The sequence below is a fragment of the Indicator indicator genome, chromosome 1 (assembly GCF_027791375.1).
Source record: "Indicator indicator isolate 239-I01 chromosome 1, UM_Iind_1.1, whole genome shotgun sequence".
Lineage (NCBI taxonomy): Eukaryota > Metazoa > Chordata > Aves > Piciformes > Indicatoridae > Indicator > Indicator indicator.
In genome coordinates this window covers 66,422,073-66,449,822 of record NC_072010.1, presented here as the reverse complement: position 1 = coordinate 66,449,822, position 27,750 = coordinate 66,422,073, and the positions used below count along the sequence as shown (strand labels likewise).

At 41.3% G+C, this 27,750-nt stretch overlaps 1 protein-coding gene across 1 annotated transcript in view; it reads left to right on the top strand.

Moving 5' to 3' along the window:
* SH3RF3 (SH3 domain containing ring finger 3) overlaps positions 1-27,750 on the top strand; it is a 257,563-nt gene that overhangs the window by 187,039 nt on the left and 42,774 nt on the right. Inside the window, exons 4-6 of the mRNA XM_054386557.1 lie at positions 9,901-10,272; positions 22,790-22,890; positions 27,025-27,195. Coding sequence (XP_054242532.1) covers positions 9,901-10,272; positions 22,790-22,890; positions 27,025-27,195 — 644 coding nt within the window. The remainder of the gene's footprint in view (positions 1-9,900; positions 10,273-22,789; positions 22,891-27,024; positions 27,196-27,750) is intronic.

Genomic DNA, 27,750 nt, shown 5'->3' with positions numbered 1-27,750 from the left:
TTTGTGTGTGATTCCCCACAGGCAATCTTCAGTTGCAGCACATAAAACTTAATTTTCCCCAATTGCACAAGATTTCTTATTCTACACAAAGCTGTAAATCACCACAACAAAGGCTCCTTGTTTACTTACTGTAGGCAAAGCCTTACAGTACTTGAAAAATTACTTTGGCTTTCCCATGTGCTGCAATTCTGAGAGTTTCCAAGAACTTCACAGATTCATCCAATTACATGCTTTCTGCAGATGACATTGATGATGTGAGGTGCATGAAGACCTTTTACTTACTGTCCACCAGAACACTTTTGCTATCAAATTCAGAAATTACTTCTGTTGCAGTGCTCCATCACACTCACTGTAAAGAAGTTTCTCCTCATGTAGAGGTGAAATCTTCTATGGTCAAGCTTGTACCCCTTGTTCTATGTCTTATTCCACACCACCAAAAAGAGATTGCCCCCCTCTACTTGACACCCACCCCTCAGATACTTATAGGCAATGATCAGATCCCCTCTCAGTCTTCTCTTCTCAAGACTTAAAAGCCCCAGGTTTTTCAGTCTCTCTTCATAGGGGAGATGCTCAAGTTCCTTAACCATCCTCGTGGCTCTCTGTTGGACTCTCTCCAGCAGCTGGCTCTCTCCTGCACTGGGGAGCCCCAGACTGGATACAGTATTCCAGGTGTGGTCTCACCAGAGCAGAGTAGAGAGGGAGAAGAACCTCCATACATATATTTTTTTTCTTTCAGCCCTATCCGTTATCAGATTATGTTGGAAACAAATGTGTTCCTTAAAAAAAGGGGGGAAAAAGTATTATTGCTTCCTTCACACAAGTCTGACCATTACAGAAACAGTATTTTGAAGAACTGTACTTTCAGGAAACAAGTCTCAGAGAACGAGCAAAAGGGCATGATATTGTGTCAGATAGCATAGGTGTACAGTTCATCTGACAAGAAGAAAAGGGTCTGTGCAGCAGCATGATATTGTCTGATTCACAGTCCCATTTATAATGACTTGGGATCACACATTGTAATTGGGAAGCCATTTACTTCAAGACTCACAGGTTTGATGTGTACATTGACTCTGAATAGATCCCCTGCCTTAGTTGGTGGTATTTGAGTTGTCAGGTTTCAGTTAATGCAAAATTTTAGAGGTATTGTTGATCACCCAAGCAAACAATACTACCAGGAGCTTTGTGGAATATTAAGGAAGAATGTAGAATATTGCCAGAACACTGAAAACAAGAGGCTTGGCTCTTTTCAAGGTGCATAGGATCTGCAGATATTGCTTAGGGATCACTTGTGATCCACTCAGCTTTTCTCCAGCAACTGCTTTATATTTCCTAGCTTGTGCTGAAGTTTTGAGGTCCAGCTGTCTCAAAGTGAAGGTTTCTGCAAGTTAAGACAGTTCTAGATTTCAGCACAAAGCTGCTTCAGGGAGCATCCCTTCCTTACACTAACTGGGCACAATGGTAAAGGTGTTGGTGTCAGTGAGGCAAGAGGACTACCTCTGAACTGCCAAGTCCATGTCCAGGCTGCTGCCCAGTGTAAGGCTGCTCAGACGACTTCTGCCAGCACCAGCATCTTCTGTCATTGTGCTGGTGGGCACCTGAACTCAGAGGGAGAGTCATAGGTGTTTTCCATTTGACACAAGTGAAGCAGGCTCAGCATAGACAGGCATTGTTAGGTTTCTGCTAGAAAGTAGTGGTGTTGTTTCAGGTCGCCTGTGGCTGTTTCTCCATACAAGCACTTTAAGCCTGGAGCCCAGATACCCAGGTGAACTCCCAAACCACTGTAGGTTTGATCATTTCTATGTCTTAGCTGAGAATCTGAGAAATTATTTCCTCATAGAAGCCTTGTCAAAACCAGCATGTTCCTAGGAAGTTCTTAAGTTCCAATGAGTTTTGGGTTTTGATGAAAAAATAATTTGTCAGTAAACTCTTCACAAGCTCTGGCAGGGACTCTTCTGGTACTGCAATTGGTGTCAGATGGGCACCAGTCCTTCCATCATTGAAGGCAGCTGCAGTTCTGCCACTGACTTCAAAGGAATTAGGATCAAGCCCATGAATTCATGACTGCACTTTTTATTTATGTTTCTGAATTATTTATAAGTAAAAATAGGTTGGATTCTCCCACTCTTTCTGATGTTGAGTAAAGCAGTAGTTGGTTACATTTCTTGCTTTCAAAGAAGCTTTGGTGTAGTCATGAGCATCTCATTATGGTGTCCATAGAGGACAGACAGAAGAAAAGAGAAGGAAATCCTTAGGCACATTGAAGACACACAGCAGATCTGAGTCTCAGAGATGACAGCTCAGAATAAGATAGTCCTCATATTTGGAGCTGAAGAATAGATAGCTAGAATTGTTTCAGGCAACAGAAAGAGATGCAGAAAGCGTGCTTCTTTCTGTCAGGTTCATCTGGGTTTAATACCATTACATTAGTTTTATTTTCTTTCTTCTCAGTGATTTGGACATTAGTTTCCATAAGGTTACTCTCCGTGCCTTGCTCCTGAGCAGACTTTGCAGCAGGCTGCACGTTTTTCTGGGATTCACCAAGCCATGTGTTTGTTCTCCATCACTGCAAAGCGTTTCCATCTTAAAACTGTTTGGAAAAAAGGGAAAGAAAAAAATCCCAGTTCACCACCCAAGGCTTAATGTTTACTTCTGCTGCACGCATCATTTATTTTCATTCTGCAAGATCATGATGACATGCTCATCCGAGCACATGCTGTTCTAATATGCTACATTCCTTTGGCCTCTCAATGCATTAGAAGTGACATTGCTGCTAAATGAGAAAGCTCTTGTAAGACAGGGAAATAGATGACTAAGTACCATTGTCTTTCATGGGACTAATTGTGGACAACAAAGTTTGACTTGCTTTTTCTGGACTATACCTAGTTGCATACATGTGTGACCCTGATTAGGAAGGCTATCTGCTATACGGTTTTCAATACTTCCTCCCTTGAGAACATGCTAAGATGAAAAAGCAATGACTATGACTGGAGTAAAAGGACACTTGAAGTTTAAGATGTGTCCTAGCAAAGTACTTTTGCAGCTATTGCTCCATGTGTATGTGTTCCACCAAGTGCACATACTGTGCTTGTGTTTTCTGTGTGCGTGGAAAAACTCTGCTCTCAATCACAGAAATCTATATTCCATGATGGATAAACCACTCACAGAAAATCTGTTCCACATTTGCTTGTCCGTCCCTGGCAATAAATTAGAAAAGGCAATAGTGGATTGTTAGAGATTAACACAGAAACATTGTTTTAGATATAATATTTTCTCCTAAGCTGTGTCTTACTATAGATTCCTCATTAGAAAACAGTGTTTAAATGAATAATTGGGGTAGGATTTTGTAGCTTCTGTCCAGTGGATTTAAGCTATCTATGGAGAACTTGGGAGGCTTTCTCTAAACATTTTTAAATCCAGATTTACAAAACATATAAAAGATTAAAATTATAGATGCTTTCAATATGACTTAGCGGAAGAGCCTTTGGCACAGCTTTGTCTGCTGATATCCCATTAGTAAGTCCTTGGAGCTGTGGTGCATCGGCTGTATTAACTTACCCAAGGAACATGCAAAGTATTAGGTAAAGTATTATGTGCTTTCTCCTAACGCCCATTTGAGTCAAAAGATATTTTGCTACTTGGCTACAGTAGAAGAAAGGTTATATCCTGTGTTTGCTAGTAGGAATAACAGTAAGGAAAAGCTGCTTTAGCTTTTTGAAACTCTGCTTTTTGGGAAATGAAAATGCTTTCACAGATGCAGTCCTCTCAGGAACTTCATAGAGACATAAGACTTGTATAGTTATGCCCTTACTTACTTAATAACCTCACTGTGCCTCAGAACATAAATTATAAAACTAGCAAAAATAATTTAATAAGTGCATAAGAACTTAATATTTCCTGAAAGTAGCTGCCCTGAAGTGAAAATGCAGTAATAAATTTAGAGTGTTTATTTTAATCACAAGATCAGCTGTGGAAGTCCAAGTTGCCGAAGTTTCTACAAGGCATAAAATAGAGATGTGCATGATCTTCTCAATATTTATGAACTGTGAAGTATGAAAATTAGCAGTCCCTAGATGAACTTATATTCAGTCTCTCAGGAAGATATTGTGAACAAGTTTTATTAAAAATTTTAATTTTCCTTTCTGTTCTGCTCAGTGCTTCCTTTCCAAAACCTTGAACATGATATTTTTTTCTTACCAATTCATTCTTACATGTGTATTGATTTGTAGGGCTTTATAACTTTTCACTTTTAAAGGGGCCCATATTTTTGATCTTATGCATGTATTTGAACAGCACCAGCCTTTAACTAATGATTTTCATAACAATAGAAAAAAACCTTGTGTAGCAAGTGAAGCACTGTTTTCCTGAAAGACTTAATAAACTGTGTTGCTTGTTTCAGACTGGCTCCAGTTTAGCAAACTAGTTTAGCATGTGGGTAACACCGAAAATTTAAGCAATCCTTCCTTGTTCAGAAAATGGTATTATAGTCCTGTTAGTGACACTTTCATCTGCATAATATCAAGTACATGCTGAGCTATGTTGCTAAACCAGAAACAGGGTGAGGTCCTCTGTTAGATAGGTCAGGTATCAGTCCAAAATTAATGCCTTACCCAGATCTAAATGTCTAGGAATCTAAATGTATTAAATATGAGACTAAGACTTACTGTCCTCTGTCTTATGAAAGACAGCACCATCAGTGAACTGCAGCAACCCAGGAGCCACAGTGGTGACCACTGTGTAACAAGGTGTCCCTTAGAGGTCTAAATTGGATTAAATGCGCTGGCATATTTGTCAAGGGAGATGCTGCAAAGGTTAATTATTTAAATCTGACCTAAATTTCTCATGCCTCTTTTGTTCCATAATAACGACAGTAAGTTCCACAGTAATAATTTGTTATTTGGACTTGGACTAGGACTAGAATTAATCCGATCCATGCTGAACAAGAAGTAGTTTTTTCCTCACTCTTCATCCCAGCTTGGGTATGTAAGTCAGTGCATAACTCTGACCACTGAAACTATCATTCTTTAAATCACACTGGGATATAAAAGGCTTATTTAGTCCAATGTGGGGATAGTCAGTGCGGATGACAATTTCTCTCCTATATCCACTTATTCTTAACAGAGAAATATCTTGAAACTATTTACAAGTAGTCCCTTTTAAACCCACACATACCAGGGACTGGGGTGAACTGGAGTGTGTGTATATATGGGTGTGCAAACATATGCAACAGAGACAGAGGGAGAGAGAAAGTCACCATAATGCATTCTGTAGAAAACTGAGGCTTACCTGGAGAATAATTAAAAAAAAAATTTTGATGGTATATAAGTCCTGAGTGAAGTAGCTTGATGTTTATAATTTTGTCTCAAGTAGAATATCTCAAGTAGTCATTTCTAAAAGCAATAAGAATTAAAAAAACCTCTCCTGTAGTTCACATAGCTGGCTGGAGCCCAAAGTCATGTCAGCTTGCATTGTAGTGGGGAGAGCAGTGTGACTCCCTGATCAAGGTCAGCAATTTTTTAATGAACAGAGCTTGATTACTGCTCCCTTTGTGGGAAAAGGTTGTTTGGAGGTGAACAAGGCTCTGTGCACAGAGGTATTCCACACGTGACCTTCTTCACTCTCAAAACCAGCCAAGCTGGAGCTGTCTCCAGTATGGTTACTTGCAGCTGGGGAATGCCTTCCTGAGAAACAAACACAGTAGCTCTGTGAACTGAGGCTGGTGCATCCTTATCTCAGCATGCAGCACTCACACTCAGTAGTCACTGAGGCCATGTGAACAGTCTTATTCCACCATTTCATTGAGTCTCTTGTTATAGTAGAGCCCCTCAGCTATCACAGGGCTTGTTCTCACAGTGTTTACCATTCCCAGACCCAGGATTGCATTCTGGGAATATTTGTCTGGTTTGGCATTCAAATTCAAGCCATATCAAGTTTTCTAGGCTATTCCCTTCTTACAGAATGGATTTGGGGTAAAATCAGCCCCACTGCAGTCTCAAGGGCATTTTACAATTCAGGATTAGCAGAATTTCAAATGCTGTTTCTCTTTGGAAGAGGGAGCAAAAATAGGCAAGAAAGTTAAGTTCTGGTTGTTGTGACAGCCTTCCAGAAACGTCACATTCCTGAAACTGACTGTGGGTCAGGACGTTAAGCTTCTCCTTTGGAAGCAAGTCTGCCAGATGATGGACACCAGAAAGCGATGCTTGTTTACATATTCAGAAATTTTCAAGTGTGCTTATGTTTTAAAAAGGATTCCTAGAAGTTCTTTGTGAAGAGGCAGCTTTTACAAAGCAGCGGGCAGAACCCTTTCTCTGGTATTCATAGCCTCTTTGGGAAGTACTTTCCATTATCTATGGGAAAAGATGCTTAAAAACAATTCTTTACAAAAAAAAATGAAGTTGTAAAGCTATAAAGCATTTTTTATCTCAGCAGACCAAAATAATTTTTCCTCAGTATTTCAGGAAGACTCTCGCGTTCCCAGAAGTTCATTAGGCTGACTGGTTTGGGGAAGGGGTTTGAGAATTACTTTATTTATAACAATACAGGGCTTATTTTTTATCATTCCATGTTTAGATACTAGCTCTCTTATTGACCTTTTAAACTAGCTTTTGCTTTGAACAAAAGAAGTAATTGATTTTGTTGTTTTAAAAACAGCTTCAGTGTTAAATTGGATTCCAGAGCATGGGATTTATAATCTAATTCTTACAAGAGAATCAGAGTTTTAATGTCAGTATCTGGAGCACTTTGTTGTCCATATGGAACACTGTGGTAAAAATCAGGGAGTTCTAAATTATTTTTTGTTTGTTTTTGAACTCCGTATTTTCCTGTGTCAAAGAGTTAAAATGTATTCTTTTCCAGCTTGCTGTTGTTTCTTCATTCTCTGCTGTAAAAAAGAATCATGCATATTTGATGTCTTTCTCCTTTTCTCCTTAATATTGCAAATAATTCAGCTAGACTGTCTCCATCAATTGGAGCTATAACACCTACTTAAGGGAGGGGAGCCATCTGGTTTCCTTGCAACTTGGAGCCTGCTGGCAAATATTAGGTTGTACCAATTTAAAGCATGATGAAGTGGGAAATAATGGACATTCTTGAAGAACCTGAAATGGGATCAGCTGTTATTGGCAAAAATTGGCAGGTGCAGTGCACTATGCTGGCTGTAAGTATGGTCTCAGATTGGAGAGTGCAGCTGGGAAAATGACCTGCTAATTGAATGGTTGCAGGACTCCCAACAGTTCTGACAGTAGTGGAGCATCATTAATTGGAGGCACTTAGTTGACTTGGTAGAAACTGTCATAAGAATGAAGGATCCTGCAAGTTGGTGTTTACTTTCTCGGTGTTGGTGTGTTTATTGGCTGTTACTCAGAATGAGTACTCATAGAGTCAGGAGTGCTTTCAAACTTAGGAAGACTGGCATAAGGCTAGCAATACAGCTTCTTTATTAATATTTCTTAATATTTGTTGTTTATATTTACAGCATCGTGACAGCAATTGGAAGTCAAAATAGCCACTTAATTACACATTTATTTAACTGCACACTTCTATTGTTATCTTTCCTACCTCTCTCTTTTTTCCTTTAATTTTCCCTTATGTTCGGTTTCTAAATTGGCTTGACTTGGAGCAGAAACTTCTTTTTTTTACTTTATTTAGAGCCTGACAACACCTTGTCCTTGACTGCGTGTCTTGGATGCTGCTGCAATTCATACAGCAGTTACAGAAACAAAAATAGCCTGGTTTTGGTCCAGAGTAATATTAGATGCACCTCTGGTTTCTGTGGGCCTCAGAATAGCAGTGTATGCAAAAGCACGTGTGCTTTAGCTGTGGCTCCCTTTTTCATATGTTGTTTTGATTCATTAAATGTGAACATATTGTGGTGCATCCTAGTTTAATATAAAGGTCTGTTGGCAAAATGTGGCATTTTCCCACAGCTGTTAGCACCCCTCAAGGGAAGATCTATTGGCAATGAGTGCAGAAAGAACTGCAGACTTCAGAATGCACTTCATGTATCTTCAGTGACTGTAGCCCTGCTATGCACCTAAAAACTCTCCAGCTATGTAAGAGAGTTTTCTTGTATAGGTTATGGTGGCTAGGAGATAAGAGGCTTCAGTGACAGGGTTGTCCCACCCAGTATGCCTTTGGCATTTGTAGGCAAGAGGGTATCTGTGAGTGTGGATTGAATGAGGAAAGCAGGCTGAAAACTGGCCTGAGTGTCTTGGTGCTCTGCTGTCTCCACGGGCTGTAGGTCAGTTGTTCAAAGCTTCAGAAGTACTGATGAAACCAGTTTTTTAAGTTGGAGCCTCAAGCAAATCTTCCAGTGCCTCTCATACTCTTCCCCTGTTGAGGGGGAAAAAATGCCTGGAAAAAAATGCCTTCAGCTTGTGTCTGCATTTGGATATAACCTCTGTCATGTGGGAGGCAGGGAGGTGAAATTGGAAGAATTCAGAAACTATGCCCCTGGATCAAAATCCTGTGTGGCAAATGTCAAGCCTGTGATGCATCTGGGAACAGAAAGACATTGATGAAGAGGTTCCTGCCCCCTTCCCTCAGCTCTGCTCCTGAAGCCTGGGACAAGCTATTTTGGGGAATGTCATTTCTTTAAATGTCATGGCTAGATGTGCATAAGTTTGTGGTGCCTGGTTCTAACCTAGCTCTTCTGGATGCTTATTTTACCACTCTTTTGTTTTTCTTACCATTAAGAATTAAATGAAAACAACTCACCCAGCTTCTGGAAATTAAATAAATTTGGCATCACCCTGGAACTGAACAGGAATACTTGACTTAGGATAGGTTTTGGGAAACAGTATATATTAGTGTGCCTCCTGGGCACCTGCCTGGACATCTGAGAGATGGTGGACAGATCAGGAAACCAGGCTGGTTTTGAGACTAGTGCTGAACACCCCCTTTGCCAGGGTTGATCTGTCCTGCAGCAAACCCTGCAGGTGTGCAGTCATGCATGGCATTCCAGACCCTGCTCAGCCTCAGGGGACAACCACCACATTTTGGTGCTCAGCATGATGCCCTTGCTGAGGCCATGTCTGGGGCTGGGATAGGCCACCAGGAAAGGATCATGGTGCTTTGGGCAGTATGGCCCAGGCAGGTCATAAAACCATAGCTTGCTTTGGGTAGGAAGATACCTTCGAAGGTCATCTCGTCCAACTTCCCTGCAGTAAGCAGGGACATTTTTAACTCAATCTGTTTGCTCAGAGCCCCATCCAGCCTGGCCTTGAATGCTTCCAGGGATGGGGTTTCAAACACCTCTCTGAGCAACTTCTTCCAGTATTTTACTACCCTTACTGTAAAGAATTTCTTCCTTGTATCTTGTTTGAATCTTCCCTCTGTTACTTTTAAGCCACTACACCCTGCCTGTCACAACAGGTCTTGCTTAAAAGATCATGCTCATCTTTCCTATAGGTCCCCTTAAGATGTGAAAAAGGTACCATAAGATCTCCCTGAAGCCTTTTCTTTTCCAGGCTGAAGAACCTCAATTCTCCTAGCTTTTCTTCATAGGAGATATATTCCATCCCTCTGATCAATTTCATGGCTCTCCTTTGGACTCACTCCAACAGGTCCATGCCTTTCTTCTGCTGAGGACTCCAGAGCTACATGCAGTACTCCAAGTGGGGTGTCACCAGAGTGGAGTAGAGGGACAGAATCATCCCCCTTGACATGCCGGACATGTTTCTTTCAATACGGGCCGGCATGCAATTTGCTCTCTGGGCTGCCAACTCATGTCCAATTTTTCATCCACCAGTATCCCCAAGTCCTTCTCCACATGGCTGCTCTGCAACACCTGCTCCTGCAGGTCTAGCAGGTGCCATCTACAAGGTGTAAGGGGCTTTTGATGTCTCCCCTTTTCTTTTCGTAATCTCTTTTTGTGTTTGTCTTTCCCTTTTCCTCCACACACAGCTGAATGAATCTGCCAAGCAGCTCATCGAGATGGACAAGACGTGCTTGGCTGCTGCCTCCGGCAGTGACATGACACTGCCAGCAGAGACCGCAGCAGTGGCAGCGGCAGCAGCAGCAGTGGGTCTGGCACCATGCTCCACACTGGCTGGTGCCGGAGCAGCCGGAGCAGCCCAGCGTCAGGTGGAGGGCAAGAAGAATGCCAAGAAGCGCCATTCCTTCACTGCCCTCAGCATGACACACAAGTCCTCCCAGGCTGCCAGCAACCGGCACTCCATGGAGATCAGCGCCCCTGTCCTCATCAGCTCCAGTGACCCACGGGCAGCTGCCAGGATCGGGGAACTGACTCACCTCTCCTCCAGTGCCCCGGCCCAGGTAAGGCAGGGGTGGAAGTGTGTTTCAGGTGCCCTTAGTGACAGCACTCTATTGCATCACCTCTTTCAAAATGTGCGTGGAGCAGTTGCAGTGCTGTCATCCCAGTGTGGTGGTACTTAGCATCTGTCATTCTTATCCTTGCATTAATCAGTGGGAAGGCATGAGGAGCCAGAGAATAAAGCCATATTTGATTCACACCAATGCAACATGTTTGAAAAAGTATTCCTTTTATTTGGTTGAAGTAATGTGGCTTATATTGCATCACTTTCTGTTGTAGAAAGGAATAATTGTAAGTGATCCTGATATCCTGTGGGGTAGCAATGTTGGTATTCACACGCCAGAGACAAAAAATAATTTTGGAGTCTTTTTCTCCCTGCACACCACTAGAAGATGAGCAAATGTACCATACTTTGCAAAGTGTGGTACCCAGAAAGTAGGTGCTGTTCAGAAACACCCAAGGAAGTATTAAAACATCAGACATTCTGGGAGTCCTTCTCCCTCTTGAAGGAGAAGACAGAGAAGCATCACCTTGGACATTCCCACAGATCTCCAAAGGAACTTAGAAGAGGCTGCTTCTGGGGACATGGCAGAAATAGGTTACAAACTCACCAGGAATGCACTGAAAATCCTTGCTAAATAGTCTGCTATTTCTGTGGATAAGGGAATCCAAGTAGTAATTTGCAGTTGGAAGGCATAGAAGAGAATCCAAGTAGTAATGTGCTGTTTGAAGGCATAGAAGAGAATGGAGAGTAATGAAAGTTCCAAACCTCTTCTGCCTCGGCCTTGCTGCTCAGTCATCTACACAGTTAGGGCAGAGATTAGCACTAACAAGTTCTCTCTACAGACTAGCTCCTCATGGTCTATGCTTCTTGCTAACACTGAGATAACCTAAGCATGGCAAAGTCTTCCCATACATTGTTTCTCTGCCCTTTTCTTCTCCCGGGCCATGCCTTCCAAGACCCTTACACCCGTGCCCCATATTGGGACGAACACGGAAGTGATCCACATTACAGCTGCTGCCAACGCTGATATGAGTGCAGAGGACTGGGAGAGGGCTGCAAAGAGGAAAAGGGGCAAGCAACATACTGCAGGGACTGCCTTGGGCAGAGATACCTCTTTACATTCATTTGCAGTGCTGATGGGTCTCCTCTGTGGGGCTGGTGTGGTGCTCCACACCACGGGGTCATTCTTGACAGCTGTGCTGTACTGCCACCCATGATGAGCTCCCAGGACACTGCAGTGAAGGTTTGCAAGGGCACTGGGGAAGGCAGGGTGCCTGCACTCATGCCAATGCAATCCACAGGGCCTGTCTAAATGGTGTGATGAGGGGATGCTGCCATGATGGAGCAGAACTTTCTGTTCCTGTCTCAGCTGCTAACCTTACTTTGCTTCACATCAACATGCGGGAGCCAGAGACGTAGCTCAGTCCAAATGTAATTTTCACATCTTCCACATACCTTTTCCAGGCAGGATCTCTGTGCTGTAAGGTCTTGCCCTTCCTTTCATCCCTCAGAAGGAGGGTGAAGCTGAGGATACAGCCTCCACACAAAGCAGCGTGTACCAAGATGTACTGGGACATCTGTAAAGCAGCGCAAGCATAAAACATGAGTGAGGGTCCCAAGCTTGTCAAGTAAATGACACCCATTTTTTGGCACTCAGAGTGACTTATTTGAACTTTACAGAGATGTGACAGACTATGGCTTTTCTGTTCTTGTGCTAGTCAAGGGGAAAACCATGCACACCCTATATTAAAATCACACGAAGACTCATTCTGAGCTAGTAAACCACAAAAATTAGACCATGAAGCAGAAAGTGCTTTGGCTGTTCTCCCACATTTTAACAGAACAACTGGTGTACATAACCCCATTCATTTTGCAGACCATTGTGGCATTTCAGCACAAGTGGTAGGAGACAGGAAGGGCCCTGTGTTCTCTGTCACAAGTTATGGTTATCAAAATCCAACTTGATGGAAGATTACTTGCATCCTTTGAAGCAGATTGGAAAACATGTCATTGGTCACAGTCAGAAGCACAGCTAGGGCTAGGGTATAATGAAGCCACCCCAGTGTGCCCATGGTGGGAACAGGTTGGGGAGTCATTCATCTGCCTCAAAACATAAAGCAGGTTTGCAGACAATGCAGCTGAGCACATCTCCTTCACTGCTGGCCACAATGGTCCTGGAGGAGAAAAAGAGTCTTGGTGGCTGAGAGCAACCTCAGTGAAAAGAAGTTTCTCTTTGTCAAAAAGCCCAAAGTCCCCAGTCACCCCAAGGTGACATGCAGCTATGCATGCATTTATCTGCTTTTGGGGACCTTTACTATATTCTTTCACTTTTGAGGAATTTAAACATTTTATTTTGCAAATTTTGCTAGAAATCTGCATCTGTGAGGAGAAAAGAGCGGAACTGATGTTCTTACTATATTCTCTTTACTGTAGGAGCATCCTTCAGAAAAATACCTCAGTGTTGTAAGAATAGCAATAAAATCAAAAGAGCTACTCATGTGAATTCACCTGCTTTCAGCCTTCTTAGTTAGGTCTACAAAGAGTCCAGAATTTGTCTCTTACAAAATGTATGTTAAAATTACGCAGCTATAGCTATGTATCGCTTAATCCCATTGGTATAGGGCTTACGTTTTCATAGAATCATAGAATCAACAAGGTTGGAAAAGACCTCAGAGATCATCAAGTCCAACCTATCACCCAGTACCTCATGACTAACTAAACCATGGCTTCAAGTGCCACGTCCAATCCTTTTTTGAACACCTCCAGGGACAGTGACTCCACCACCTCCCTGGGCAGTGTTTTAATTTAAAATGTCAGAAATTCAGTTCCTTCCCCACCATCTGCTAAAACCTGACATGGCTCTGAAACATTTAATGATGCTGCAGCCTTAGACAGAAAATCAGTTCAGCATTTTTCTTTTATTCACATGGCTGAATGCCAGCCAAAGTAGCGTAAACAAAGGGCCCTTGAGCTCTTATATCAAGGAATTCAAGGCAGTGAGAATCTTGTCCAGATCATTTTGTTCTAAAATGTGTTTGCCATTTTTAAGGTAAATGTCTTGTATGTCTTGTTAGGGGGTTGACATCTCGACAACCTGTAAACTGACACAACTGCTGCTTCTGAAGGCCTCTGGGGAGCTGATAAAAGGATGGGCAGGTAGGCAGTAAGGCTGTGCATGTAGCTGCCAAACTTACTGGTGAGGTCTGCTCACCTTTTCTTCCCTCACCTGAAGAGGAATGTCTCTGCTCTGCATTTTATCGTCACAGCCCTTGAGTGGTTCACTCTGTAACCATCTCAAGCCCCTGCTAGTCTGCAGCAGCAGCAGTCAGCCAGAGTGTATTTCTCACAGGGGAAACAACAAATTCACAGTTTCAGTGCTGACTATCTAGCAAATTTATGCCTTTCCTTCCACCATTCAAATCCAGATTTGGTTTATTGTATCTTTGTATCATGCCATTCAAATTTTGAGGCACTTTATCACTATTGATTTAGCAGATCTCTTCATAAAAAGAAATAAACTAGTTGTGTTCAGTTTGGTAGACATGAGCTTTACTGGTACATACCAGGATTGGTATTTAGCTTACAGAGGGGCTTCTACCTTTTTTTAAAGTTGGCACAGTTTTCCTGTAGCCTATCCTTTGAACAAGTGGAATTCAATTACAGGAGCTCTTGGACATCATCCAGTCTCCTCCCTCAAGCAACTGTCTGGTGCCCAGCAAAATGGTTCTCTTGAAACGAGCATCCATTTTCCTTGTAGACCTGAGGCATCTGCATCTGTGGCACTTGCTTCTCCTCTGCTGACATGAGAGGAGAGACACCTAAGGCTTCTCACTATAGGAGCTTAAAATTTAGGTGCAAATTTTAGTTTTTCAGTAAATGTAGAATATATTCCAACTCTTAGAAGTGCTTTCATACATAGTCCTGTACTCCTGTGGGTTTTGTCAATTGTTCTGAATTGAAACCAGACTTTCATGCCAAGATGACACATTTTTTGTTTTTATGAGTTGTTACACTATTATAAACCTCCTGCTTCTCCAGGAGGCCACAGATTTATGCATATTGAGCAGTGGCATGCAGACTAATGTATGAAATCTCATGTTTTGAAAGAACTTCTGCATATTATTATCTTAATAATGGAAGACTACAGACCTTACATAACATCTCTCTTGTTCTTTAAGCAGAACCAACTTAGCTGTTTCCCAAAAGCCAGGATGCATTTTGAAATGAGAGATAGTCTAATAAGCATCATAATTGACTGCAAGCCTAGGGATGCTCAAAGGTAGAAGAATCAACTTCAAGTCAACCCAACTGTATAAAATAGCGCCTGGAAAACCACAGCAGCCAGGATACAAAGTATTTGTTTTCAAGATGGCAATGCTAAGGCATTCATTTTGCTTGCAGCCAAATTTACTTCTTTTATGCTTTCTGTTACATGCTGAGTTCCACTCATTAAACATAAGATCTCCATCTAAAAGGCAACAAAGTCTGTACATCATGCAGAATGCCCTATCATGCTGAAAAAATAGGTTTTTATTGAAGATGCAAGTAGTGCTGCAAGTCTGTGATGAAGCTGAAGCTGAATTAGGTTATGGGTGCAGAGGAGCAGTTCGTAACTGAGGCTCCCTGGGGAGCAGGGAAGGTCCCTCTGAATGGTAATCATGCCTAGGCCTCAGATGGCTTGTCCTGCTTCCATTTTTCACCCCTTATGAATTATTCTTCCCTGCTATTTGGAAAGATCATAGGTCAATACTGCTCCAAATCCCCTGGTTTTTGACAGAAAATGCATCTCATGAATAATGAAACATGGCTTTGTACACACCAGGATAAACAGCTAAGCAAGGAAGAGAGGATCCTCCCCATAGAAGGAACTTCTGCGTGTGTGTTTTAACAACTCATCACCATGCACAAGAAGTCTATTTCTATCTGTGAGTGTTAGTGCAGGCTTCTTACCAGAATTCAGGAAAAGCTGAGGACAATGTCTTGCATGCTCCCAGTCCCAAACAGTGACAGTGTTTGAAATGAAAAATGTTCCTTGAAGTGTCTCGCCATATAAATAATTTGGAAGTGTGACTCCTTGTCAGTTATTTAGAAGTGCTGAATTTTAGCTGAGAAAAGGTAATAGCAGAACTCTGGTTGAGCCTTGGCTGATAACCTAAATATGCTGACCGTGAGAAGCATACAGATTATGCATAAAATTGAGGGACTGAAAGTGAACCTTATATTTTCAGGTGCACAGCAGGCTCTGAGAAAAGAAGAGAAATTCAGGTATTTTTTAGCTGGACTGGAGTCCAAATTTTGTCCAACCTGCTCTGCTGCTGACTGTGAATGACAACTGACTGGACCTTCATTAATGAGAGTGAGACAGCTGACACCAAGGGCAGCTATCTCAGGAGACTACACTGATCAAAATGGCAGAGAAGAAGTAGTATTAGTATGACCTGTGTTTCTGTCATTTAGATCAAAATATGTCATGAAAATAGCATAAGAGACTTGGCTGAATTTTAACCTAATCCACTCCTTGGTCTTTGTATGTTTCCAGTTCTACTTTATATAATTTAGAACTGCTTCCAAATATTGACTATTCACCGCATCTCTGCTTTAAATAAGTTCATAAAGAGTTCTTGGGGATTTGGGGCAAGCATATAAGCTGCATTTTTTTTAGTTGGCTACCAACAGGTCTTTGAATATACTCTGTGCATATTAGAATCATAGAATGATAAAATAAATCAGGTTGGAAAAGACCCCCAGGATCATCAAGTCCAACCATTGACCCTACTCTACAAAGTTCACTCCTAAATGATATCCCCAAGCAACCCTATCACTCTCTACAACTACCTGAAAGGATGTTGTAGAGAGGTTGGTGCTGGTCTCTTCTCACACATAATTAGTGATAGAACAAGAGGGAATGGCCTCGAACTGCAGCAGGGTAGATTTAGACTGGATATTAGGAATTTTTTTTTCATGGAAAGAGTGGTCAGGCTTTGGAATGTGCTGCCCAGGGAGATGGTTGAGTCACCAACCCTGCCTTTCAGAAACTACTGCTTTAGAGACAGTGTCTTCTCGTTAAGCTATAATTTGTCTCAGCACAAATACAATTTGAAAGATCTTCCAAGAATCACAAATCCTAACTTTTTACAGGATCTAGGAAGAGAAGGTTGTGCTTTAGAAGGGTTATTCAACTGTGCATGAAATCCTATTGCCTGTAAAACAAAAAACAAAATATTTTTTTCAGATGCTCGTCAGGGTAGTAATGCAAAAATATTTTGTCACTGAGAATGATTTTGCATGAGATTAATCCTGAGGCTTTGCACTACCTCCCAGTCAACTACTGATTTGGAAGCCTCAAGAGCAAGAAAGGCATTGTCTTGGTACTTACACTATGTCCTAAAATCCTGCCCATCCAGCATATGCCTGACATTTGAACAGAAATTACTAGAGTGTGTATTTTCCCTGGTTTGGTTTCAGTTTTTTGTTTATTTGTTTTCCATTACTATCCCCCTGGAGAGGAACTTCCTACAGGAGGCATTACACAAGATCCTGATGAGTTTTTTTACGGTTATCAAAAGGATAACTATGAACAGGGGATTAAATTATCTTTTAGAGATCAGCCTTTCACTTCAAGCTTTCCTGTCTCTCTTCATTTGATTTTGCATGTTCTTTGATCCTAGAATTGCAAGAAGCTATTACTATAAAGCTACTTAAAACCTCCCGGTGGAGAGCTAGACACTGATGTTCCATGCTGAAAGGTGCTCGGTGCTGAAAGGGTTAGTCTGAGAAAAAAACAAGGCTGAATAAAATATAATTCTCATAATGCTCATCCACATGATTCTTAATTAGTCCTCATTTGGGGGAACTGAGAAGCTGCAAACTTGAATAATCAGGGGGTTTATGGATGGTAGTATCAGATGAACGTTTGGAAGAAGATGAAAATAAAAAAATTTGTTTTTCATTTGGTTTTTTATTCTCCAACTTGCACGATCCTTAGCTTGCAGGATAGTGGAAATGAAAGCTCAGAAAATACTTCTAAGCAAATTCTCCAGCTCTTTGTATAACTTCATGAGCTATTCGCAGAAGACATTGTCTAGAGCTTTTGGCCTACTATGAGCCAAAAAAATAATCAGGGCCACCATGGTGCTAGAACAGGCCGGCATAACATTCTGCTTCACCTCAGCAACTCAAGGGAAAAAAAAAAACCCTCAATAAATGATAAATCATACAAATATTATAAATCATATAAATTTAGCTCCCATTTCTGCAGGTAAATGGTACTGGCTGTTTGTGCAGCTGCAACTGTTATCATGCACATTTGTTTGGTTTTTACACACATACCATTATGGAAGAAAAAGTCTTGCTCTAGAACTGTTAAGTCCATTTCAGCTCCCACTTTGGTAATTAGCATTTGATGAGGCTACTTGATCTTGTGTGTGGCACTTTCCATCAATATTTGGTGATACTACCATGAATTAAGTGAAAATATGTTATTTCTAGGAACGTTAAGGCCTGGAGTGATTGCCACAGTCACTGTTTTATGGAGTCAGAGATTTAGAGAAATAAGTCACAGGAATCTTAAAGACCATTAGCCTATTTTTTGTGGTATTTCTAGAGGATGGTATGTCAGCTTATGCGAGTTGAACGTTTGAGTGCTTTTCTCGCATTTTAAAGCTATATTAAAGAGAAATTTAAAGTAAGCTGTAAATATGCATTCAAGACATTAAAAGAAATTTTCCCATGAATTAATGAATGTCATAAGTGCCCTGTGGTGAGACAGTGCTGGATTTGCTTTGAAGTCAAAATAGAGATTTCTGCTTGGTTATTTTCTAGATGGTAAGAATTCGTCTGATAGCAGCAGCAATTATTTTTCTGTGAAGGATGCTGCAACCTGCAATATCATTGTACTTGGTTCCTACTTTTATCACTGTCTTCATGACTTCTATTCCCCTCCAAGACCAAGTCTCATGCTTTTGCAAAGCACTTCACTAATCCCCACAGGTACCAGGTCTTTTCAAATTAAACCACAAATGTGGCCTTAAAGTACTTGTGAAAATCTAAAGCAAATCTACAAGTGAGAGAAAAGGAGAGTTTATGCTAGAAGACCAGACTGTTCTTGTGCTTTCATAGAGGTGCAGATGGGAAGAGAGAAAGGAATGAATTTGGGATGAAGTTTCAGTCTAGATGAATGTTTATTACCTTTAATATCCTGGTCTCCATGGTCTTATCAGTAATGTTTTGCCAGACTGGTTGCTTATAAATATATGCGAGAGCTGAGATGAGAGGCATCAACAGCTCAGCAGTGTAGTATTTACCCAGGAGTATGTACTATAAACTGTAATAGAAATATATCATTATGTATACAGTGCAATTTGGTTTGATTCTCCTGTAGTTTTCTTGCAAATAATACTTATCAGTTGGAGGAGGAATGAGATCCATCCAAACTTAGACACACTGAGGTGACTTCTGAGGAAGTTAGACTGTCCTCCCCAGGAAAAGACTGACCCTCAAGCTGGACAGTCATCTGCAAAGCTCATTTTTGGCATCTAGTTTTGGTTCTCTTCACTTTGCATAACACCTGAACACTGTGCCTGATGCTGTGACGTAAGCATCTGACAATTGGTGTTGGAAATGCTGTGTGGAATTGAGAACAGACACTGCTCTGCTGCTGTTTTGCTCCAGAGGACTATTCAGTCACTAGGATGAGGTCAAGTTTAGCCAAGCCCCAGGATACCTTTATGCAGAGTCTTTCCTCATTCTTGGCCTTTGTGTAAAGTCTCCTTGTAACAGCCAACACAGAGACTGGGAGGAAAAGACAGGCAATTTTTAAGGAGGCCTCAAGTTATGAGTTTTCTATTAGACATAGCTTAAATGTTTGGAGTGGGTAATTGTATTTCAGTGGTCATAAGGAGGCCATTGTGTTTACAGACAGAAAGCAAAAAGTCCTTTTACAATACTATCCAGACCATTGGTACATAGCCACCTACTCCACCAGACTAGCTGGTGATAAAAATAGACAGCACAGCATGAGCAGGGAGTGAGGTATCTGTCATGCAGCATCGTTGTGCCTCTATGTATAAGCCTGGGAGTCTTACTCAAGATTTAGCATCTTACAGTATAGGTGACATTGCTGTGCTACTAATGGGCACAAAGAGGCAGAAATTAGACAGAGGTACCCAGATGTGGTCTTCAGTGTCTCTGGGTACCCAGTGTTGGTCTTCAGCATACCTTCATGCAGCTGTTTTTCCTCGCTGACTGGCAGCTGGGGCTTGTTGTCTCTTAGAAGAGAAGAGGTGTTGCTGTTGAGCTGAAAACATCAGCATCGGTAAGTGATACTTAGAGGATGCTAGATTGGAGTGGAAGCGTGAAGAAGTGGAATTTGGCTGTTTAGTGGCCTAAGTAAATGACTTGAGAGTTGGCAGTGTCTAGTTCAGAAAGCTGCACACCACCATTAGAGTAAACAGCCTCCTAATCAGGAGGTGTGCTACAGTGTGATTACCCAGCAGGTCATGTCTGGAAACTCAATGGCCAAATGATTAAAGTCATTAGAGGCTCAGAAGGATAGAGGGGCACCAAATGGCATTTTCAGAACTGTCTTTTATTACTTAGATTGCAATAAAATCTGTGGGAATCAGACAGTGAAGTGCTTCTTAATGCATCCCTGAGAAAACTCTGCAAGGTGCCTGTTTTTATCAATAGGTGCCCATGTGCCTCTTAAAAAAACTGTCCCCTCTTGGGTAAGGCTTAGCAACAGCGAATAGCAGAGATGGAGGATTAAGACATAAATGCTGCAGTGTTTGAGCCCTCCTTGTGTAATTCCTATGCATGGCTGTGTTTGTATGCCTGGTGCCACAGGAAAGTGAACCACACAGGAACATGCCATCAGAAAGGAAGGAAATGGCACACAGACCTCCCAAAAGGTATCAAAGCAGTGAACAAAAAGACCAGAGCATTATCTTGGACTCCCATTCCTCTGAGCAGATGAAGAGGAAAGGAGAAAGTGCTTAGTACATCGTTCCTTACATCACAATAGTAAAAGTGCCACCTGTCTCCAAGGCTAAATAAAGAAGGAAAACAAACTAAGCTCTGCTACCAGCTGTGAAGGCGGAGGGCCTGCAGTGTTCACCGGGAGGATTATTACTATTACCAGTAGCTAAGAAAACACACACCAAATGGTAAGATTGAAAAGTGTAAAGTAAACTTCCAACACAGGTCATGAAAAGTATAAAGAAATAGGATATTATTATTTCACTTACTGCAAATAATATCTTGTAAAACAATCTAGCAATATTCTATTTTTTTACTATGAACTGGTTAATGATACATAGGAGGGAGAACAGGATCTTGAAAGAGATCTTTCAAGATGAAAGAGAGCTTTCATTGACTGTGTCAGGGACTGTGCTGAACATTCAGATGCATAGTGGCAATCAGGCAGCCACTGAGAGAATTCATCATGGAGCAAAGAGGTGGATGGAGCTGCAGAGCAGAATACTTGTGTGAACGTAAAGGGCAAGATGTGAACAGAGGAGCTGAATTCAATGCAGTGGAAGGCCAGTGGTCCTGTGGAGTAAAATCTGATGATGAAACCTGATGATAGGCAGACTGGCAAGTACACCATCGTGTTGAAGCTCATAGCGAAGAGCAGCTAAAGGAAAATGGGAGCACAGTTTCTATTCTACACTGCTGTGATCTTCTCTGCATTTGTGAGTTGCACCCTGAGGCTATTCACCCAGCTCCCTTTTTTCATGAAGGCAAATGTTTTGTCCTACCAAGAAAGGGTGGGGACCAACCTGTTTTCCTAGAGGCAATTTCTTTAACCCAGAGCAGGCATACACTGGTGGCACAACATGAAGAAGCTTGAACCAGCCCTATTTCACACCTCTTGGGTGAGACAGCTGCCAGGTCTCTCTGCCCAGCTTCTTCCTCAATCCCTAATTCCATTAATCAACTTATAATAATGAGGGATCATTCTCCAGCTATCCCTCAATTTTTTTGAGTGGGTTGGGTTTTCCTCTGGTAATTGATATTATCTCACAGATGTGACAGGCAGTCACTAAAACCTTAGTCACATAACTGGAAAGATTGCTTACTTCTACACATAGGACTAAGAGCTGCCTGGAACCTTCCTTGTTTGAGCAAGCAGCCAAAAAGTGAGGTGAAATAATGAGAAAAAAAGGAGATGTACTTGTCACTACAACTTCATATTTGAGCATAGATGGTGAGAAAGAAGACAGCTTGCTGCTTGTTGCCAAAAGCTATGGAATCATGGAGCAGTGTTTTCAAGTTTTGCTGCATGATTTCCTAATTATACTGTGTTAATATACAGCAAAGAATATAGCTTAGCAATGCACTATCAAGTCATGACACTGTAATAATTATATGGGCTTCTTTGGAATGAGGTGACTTTGGAATCTATTAATTAAGTAGTAATGTGTGATGGGTTTAATTCAACATCTTGGTTTCTAAGTGCAAAAAATGTCCTAATGTTTCTGTTCCTAAAATAAGTCAATATTTACTGCTTGTTAACATTTAGAAACAGAAAAGCTGGACTGGAGGTTTGTGAACTGCTCAGAATCTTTGTTGTATGTTACAGACTCTGTCTGAACCTGGAATTTGTGCATAACCTTTAGATCTTTGTAGAGCCATTCCGTGTATGGATGTGCATGTGGCATTGGCTTAGCTTCACTAAAAAAAGATTTTTTCTAACACAAAGCTTTACTAAAAAAAGACTTTTTCTCACACAAGTCCCATCAGCCCAGCTCTACCCTGTCTTTGCAGCAAAGATCTGTTGCTACAGGCCTTGGCATTACTTCAGGAGAAGTTTCCAGTCAGGATTCAATTTTGACATAGATGAATGAGAACTTTGGTGACACAACTCAAAAGACCCTGCCCTACATACATTTGCTGAGTGTTAAGCTTTGCAAAATGAATGATTGCATTTATAATTGCCTTCCAACATTAAGGAAAAGATCTGCTTAGTTCTCCAAATAAGAGTGGGTATTTATTTGCTGTGTTGGACTCCTACTTTCTCCATTCAGAGATGCTCCTGTTTTGTTGTCAACTTTTTCATGAGAAGAGTACTCCTGATTATAAGAACAGTTCACAGAAATGAGACTGTGTTTTGGAAATTGAATATGTCTTCTTCTCCATAGATCCATAACCATGAACCAAAAGAGTACAAATATAAAAACAAGCTTTGGAGGGGAAAAGCTTACTTTTATCAAAGGTACTATTACAGAGATGTACATGTTGAGCTAATTTTACTAAGGAGTCGACTAGTTTTGTTATTCTAAAAGTTTTAAGATCTGCACACAAGGTAAAACTAAATTTCTTTGACAGGTAAACGGAAATGCTGCTAATAGCTTTAATATCCTTTGTGTCAGAAATGTATTTTTCTATTATGTGAGGCTAAAAGAATATTTTTAAATGTAGTACCATAACCTCAGAAAGCCTGTGAATTGATAAAACTTAAAAATTTTTCCTCTGAGCCTCGTCTTAATTCCTGTATGTTCTTTCTGTATTGTCAGGATTCCTCTTCAATTGGAGCAACCACAGTGGCTGGTCCCAGGACAAGTGCAATAATTGGAGATCAGGGAACACCACCGAAGGTTCAGCTCCCCCTCAATATGTAAGCAGCTCATCTCAGTCGCTGCATACTCTTTGTTTAGTGTCGTGTGCGTGTGTGTGCATGTGTTTGAAGTCTGAAAGCCTGATCTCTGCACAAGAGCACTCTGAGAAGAGAGAGATCACCATTTCATACATGGCCCAGCCTCAGCTGAAATTGAAAAATGAGCAGACAAAGACAAGACTTCCCCTTTTCTTTGTGAGCCCTTTTAGACTCCTGGTATAGTTATTACAGCTCTATAAATCACCATGAAACAAACAGAATGCCTCTCAGCTATAAAATTTTCCCTTATTTAAAGCTTTTATAAAGGTGCAGTCCTGTGCAATCAAATACTCATGCATTCATCATTAACCAGAAAAAAAAATTACCCAGTTGCATTTTAGTACCATAAACAAAGGCAACAAATAAGCTTTGTGTCATGGGCATATGGATTTACTGAATAGTGTGTAGAGTAACAGAATGTTATTCTGGTTAGTTTATCTGGTACCTGTCTACTTAAACTACTGAAGCCATTCTTCTCATCACATATACCTTGAGAAAGCAGTAGAACTATATATAGACTCACATGCATATGCACACCAGTATTTTATAGTTCTATAATATAGCTAAAACAAGGTCTGAATTTGCAAATAAAATCCTAAAGTAACATAGCAAATCTGCTTTGAGGAGAATAGGGGAGTTGGAATAGAACCAAAACAAATTTGTTCTTGGCTGCTCAGGTGAGATCTTCATACCTGAAGGGTACCACACATTACTGACTGCCCAACGGAGAGGTCTCATCAGCACCTTGTGGTCACCTTGTGCAGCTGTGTAGCACATAGTGGGGCACAAATTTATTTCAAGCATTGCTCAAACTAGGAAGCAGTAACTGGCAGTATTTCCAGTATTTAGCTGCTGAATCAGGATATTTGCGAGCTCTCTGGTAATGCCCCTGCCTCCGTGGCTCAGCAAGCCTCCTGCTCCCCCTCCCATGCTTCTCCTGTCATCTCCCTTGTGAAGCAGCCTCGTACTCCAGTCTGTCATTTTGCATTTGTGAGCCAAGTTCCAGTCAAAAAGAAAGTGTAATCTGAAAGCTGTAGGAGAACTGGGGACATACAACCCTAAGCAGAGCCCTGGGGCTTCTGAGTTATAAGTAGTGTCACAGGCAGCTCCCCGAGGCTGAGCACATGAGCTACTTTCTCTCTTAGGCCTATTTTTTTTAAGGAACTTACAATAAACTTTTTAGCTTCTTTTAGGTCTTGCTCCCTAACCCTTATCCTCACTGTTTCACATGGCCCAGAATAACTTGCTGTTATATTTTGCAAGATTTCAGATTGTTGTTTTAACACTTTATTCTCGGTTGTAGTTGGTTTACTGGTGAAGTTTCACACTTGAAATGAAGAGAGCACTGAAATGTCTACAGGCGTTGGTTTAAGACAAAATCAACCTCAGCAAATGAGATCACTAGGCCTGATTCCCTGCCAGAGGAAAACAGAAACACTTTCTGGGGAGGGAAGCTGCCTGCACTTAAATTATTTTCAGCCATGTGTGAGAGTAAGCATCCTGCCAGCTCCCTGTCAGCCCCCTCTCAGATAGCACACAGGGTATACTTTTGTCCCCATGGGGCAGGTGGCCAGTCAGTGGACCTAGGCTGGGCCTGTCACTGTGCTTGAAGAAGCCACCGTCTCTTTGCAGACTAATAGAAGAAACCCCTAGGAACAAGCACCCTTACTGCCCCACAAAAGTGGTAGGATCACCACTCCATGAAGGAAGCACTGATCATCTCCATTGTCCCAGGGTCACACTGCGTGGTTATCACATGCAAGTTTTCGTCAGTTTAGCCATACAGAGATTGGTCAGTCCTGGCAAGCAGTCCAGGCTGGCCTGTTGTACACCTTCTTTTAGTCTCTGCAAGGATTCTAATATCCTCTCCAGAGAATGTTCAGGCTTATTGTAATGTTGGATATTCAGACTTACTGGAGGCTGAGTCAAGGGAATTTGCAGAGATGAACAGAAAGAAGCTAGAAGGAGAGCTGGAGATAGCTGCAAGGGAAAGCAGCCTATGATTCACTTAGGGCAATTTTCCTTGTACCTTCTTCCAGCATCTCAACCTGTAAATTACATTATTACATGTAGCCCCTTGGGGAAAGGTCTAAGTGAGTCTATCTAAAAGCCTCTGTTTCTGACCTTCCACTTTATCCATAGTTCTAAATATGAGCCCTGTGTAAACAGCAATGTAAAAAGGGCTGCCCCTCAAAGCCACAGCTTCTGCTCCCATGAGTGAGTGCAGTCTGGCACTTTACATTATGTCCTAGCAGAGTGCAGTGCTAAGGATTAGCACTGAAGCATGCAACCTTATTTCATGAAAAGGCAATGCATTTTAATGTTCTTCAGTTCATGTGTAGCTGCATGTTTTCCATCAGGTGAACAGCTATAGGCTTGCTTAGGCCCACCTGATTATATAAACTAAGCAAAGGATGCACAGGATGCTTTCTCCCATCTGTTGACTAATGAAATACAGTTTCTGATTAGGTCTTTGTACCCCATGCATGTGGTAAACAGAGCCAGGCATATCAGCCTAAGTATGCCCCAAGGAGCTGTTACCAAATATTTCATATTCTGCTCATTACTGCTGTTTATTTACTGCCTTCAGAATAAAAATAAAGAAATCTACAGGTACTATAAAGGAGTAGAATCAGGAAAACTAACAGGATTTATTCCTCAATTATACTTCCTGAAAAGCATAAGTAAAAAGCTATGTATCATTTTTATTGGCTGCAAGTCTACAATCACAGTGGTTATAGTTTCCATTATTTCTCTGGTTCACTGCTATAAGGTGGGCAGCAAGCTTCTTCTCACCCACCCCTGAGCCTAAGAGCATTCTGCTGGACTTTGTAGTGTAAATGCACTTTCTAGAAGTGTTTCCCCATTTGTCCTAATCTCTCTACACTTCCTGTAAAGCACAAATTAAAAATAAAAATCAAGAAGGCACAACTTCAATCGAGAATTATCAGAAATCTCTTTTTGCATTTGTACAAAGGTGACAGTACCAAAAAACCCCACATTTGATATTTACAAAAAACCTGTTGTTCTCTGTGTGTGTGTATTTTTACTATCCTATCCCAGCTTTCCATTATTTCCCAAAGTGCAAGCAATCATTCTTAATTTTCAACAAGGATCTCTCTAAACAGAAAAAATATCTTTAGGGACTTTAAGTTGTAGTCATTTCCCAACATTAGACACATCCCTGAAGTAGTAACAGAATAACAAAAGAGAGATAAAAAGAAGGATTCTAAACAAAGGGAATAAATAAAAGCTGTAATTAAATAAATAAATAAGTTCTATATTAAAGATTTATTAGAATAATCGCATGCAAAATGTTCAAAGCCAAATTCTACCACTTAATTAAAAATCCCTTTTCAGAATCTGGCCCTCTGTTACTTTCTAGTTTACCCACATAAGACAAGAATTACTATACCAGATCAGAACAGTTTGGTGTGTTGTTTCTAAAACTGGCCAGCATAAATACCATTGAGAAAACTGCAAGAAAAGCTGCCTTCAATGTTTTTGAAGTAGCCTACCCATAAAAAAAGTTTCTTCTGAAAATCCAGAGCAGGATGGCTCATATGCACCCTGAAGCATATTAATTTATACTTCATCTAAATGTTAAGCTTTGCAAAACCTTCCTGCTGAAGGCCTGGTTACTCTGGCTGCCTCTGTAATTACCTTGTCCTTCTGAAACTCCTTAACTTCAATACTGCTTTGTAGCAGTATTTTGGTTTGGTCGTGCCCTGAGCGAGAAGTATAGCCTATGAATTTCTAAATTACCCCCCTCCCTTTAATCTCAATAGTTATTTTCTTAGTGTCATAGCATCCAGCTGATCTTGTCTCTGCCGTTATCATAGAATCATAGAATCAGTCAGGGTTGGAAGGGACCACGAGGATCATCTAGTTCCAACCCCCCTGCCATGGGCAGGGACACCTCACACTAGACACACACATTCCTTATTTGGTGTGCTGATGTGGTGTCCCTTTTTAACCACCATTTCTGAGAATGGTTCTTGCTCACTTTCTCCTCTGAAAGGCTGGAGTGGAAGCAGGACAGGTGGTAGTTGATATCAGCTGTGTGCTTTCTTGTGGTGTGACCTCTCTCTGCAGCTACCTAGCCCTGTACGCCTACAAGCCTCAGAAGAATGATGAGTTGGAGCTCCGCAAAGGTGAGATGTACCGGGTCATTGAGAAGTGCCAGGATGGCTGGTTCAAGGGGACATCTCTGAGGAGTGGCATGTCCGGCGTCTTTCCAGGAAACTATGTGACGCCTGTTTCAAGGTGAGGACCACTGACCAAGCTGCTTGAGCTGGGGCTGAGATGGATTTTACCCAGAGGATGCTGAAAACAACAGAGCTCTGCTTTTAAATCACATTCCTCTTCCAGAAATTTTCTAGTGACATTGCAGACTTGGCTAGCAGAACTTGCTGGTTGTAGTATTGGGGCTATCCATGTTCTCAAAAGACTCCAGTAGTTGTGTTAGATGATGACATTTACAACCTCCGACTTTACAAATTCTAATGAGCCCCATTTTTACTATTGTAAAGAATTGTTGGCAAATGATCTTTTTATTATTATCAAATTACTGGGCATGTATCAGAGAGAAACTAAGGAATGCTTGTGTCTTACTTTTCAGCTCTTCATGCAGATTTTGTTTCCTTAAATGAATGATCTTACATTGTTTGAATCTGGACAAATGTTGAACCATTAAAATTCAAAAGTAGCAGGGGAGTTCACAAAAATGTCTGATTTTAGCTACCTCTCTCTTAGCTGCAGAAGATGAGAAAAGGAAAAATACAGCATGTTTGGGGAGGAATGTCATTCATCAGAATTCAA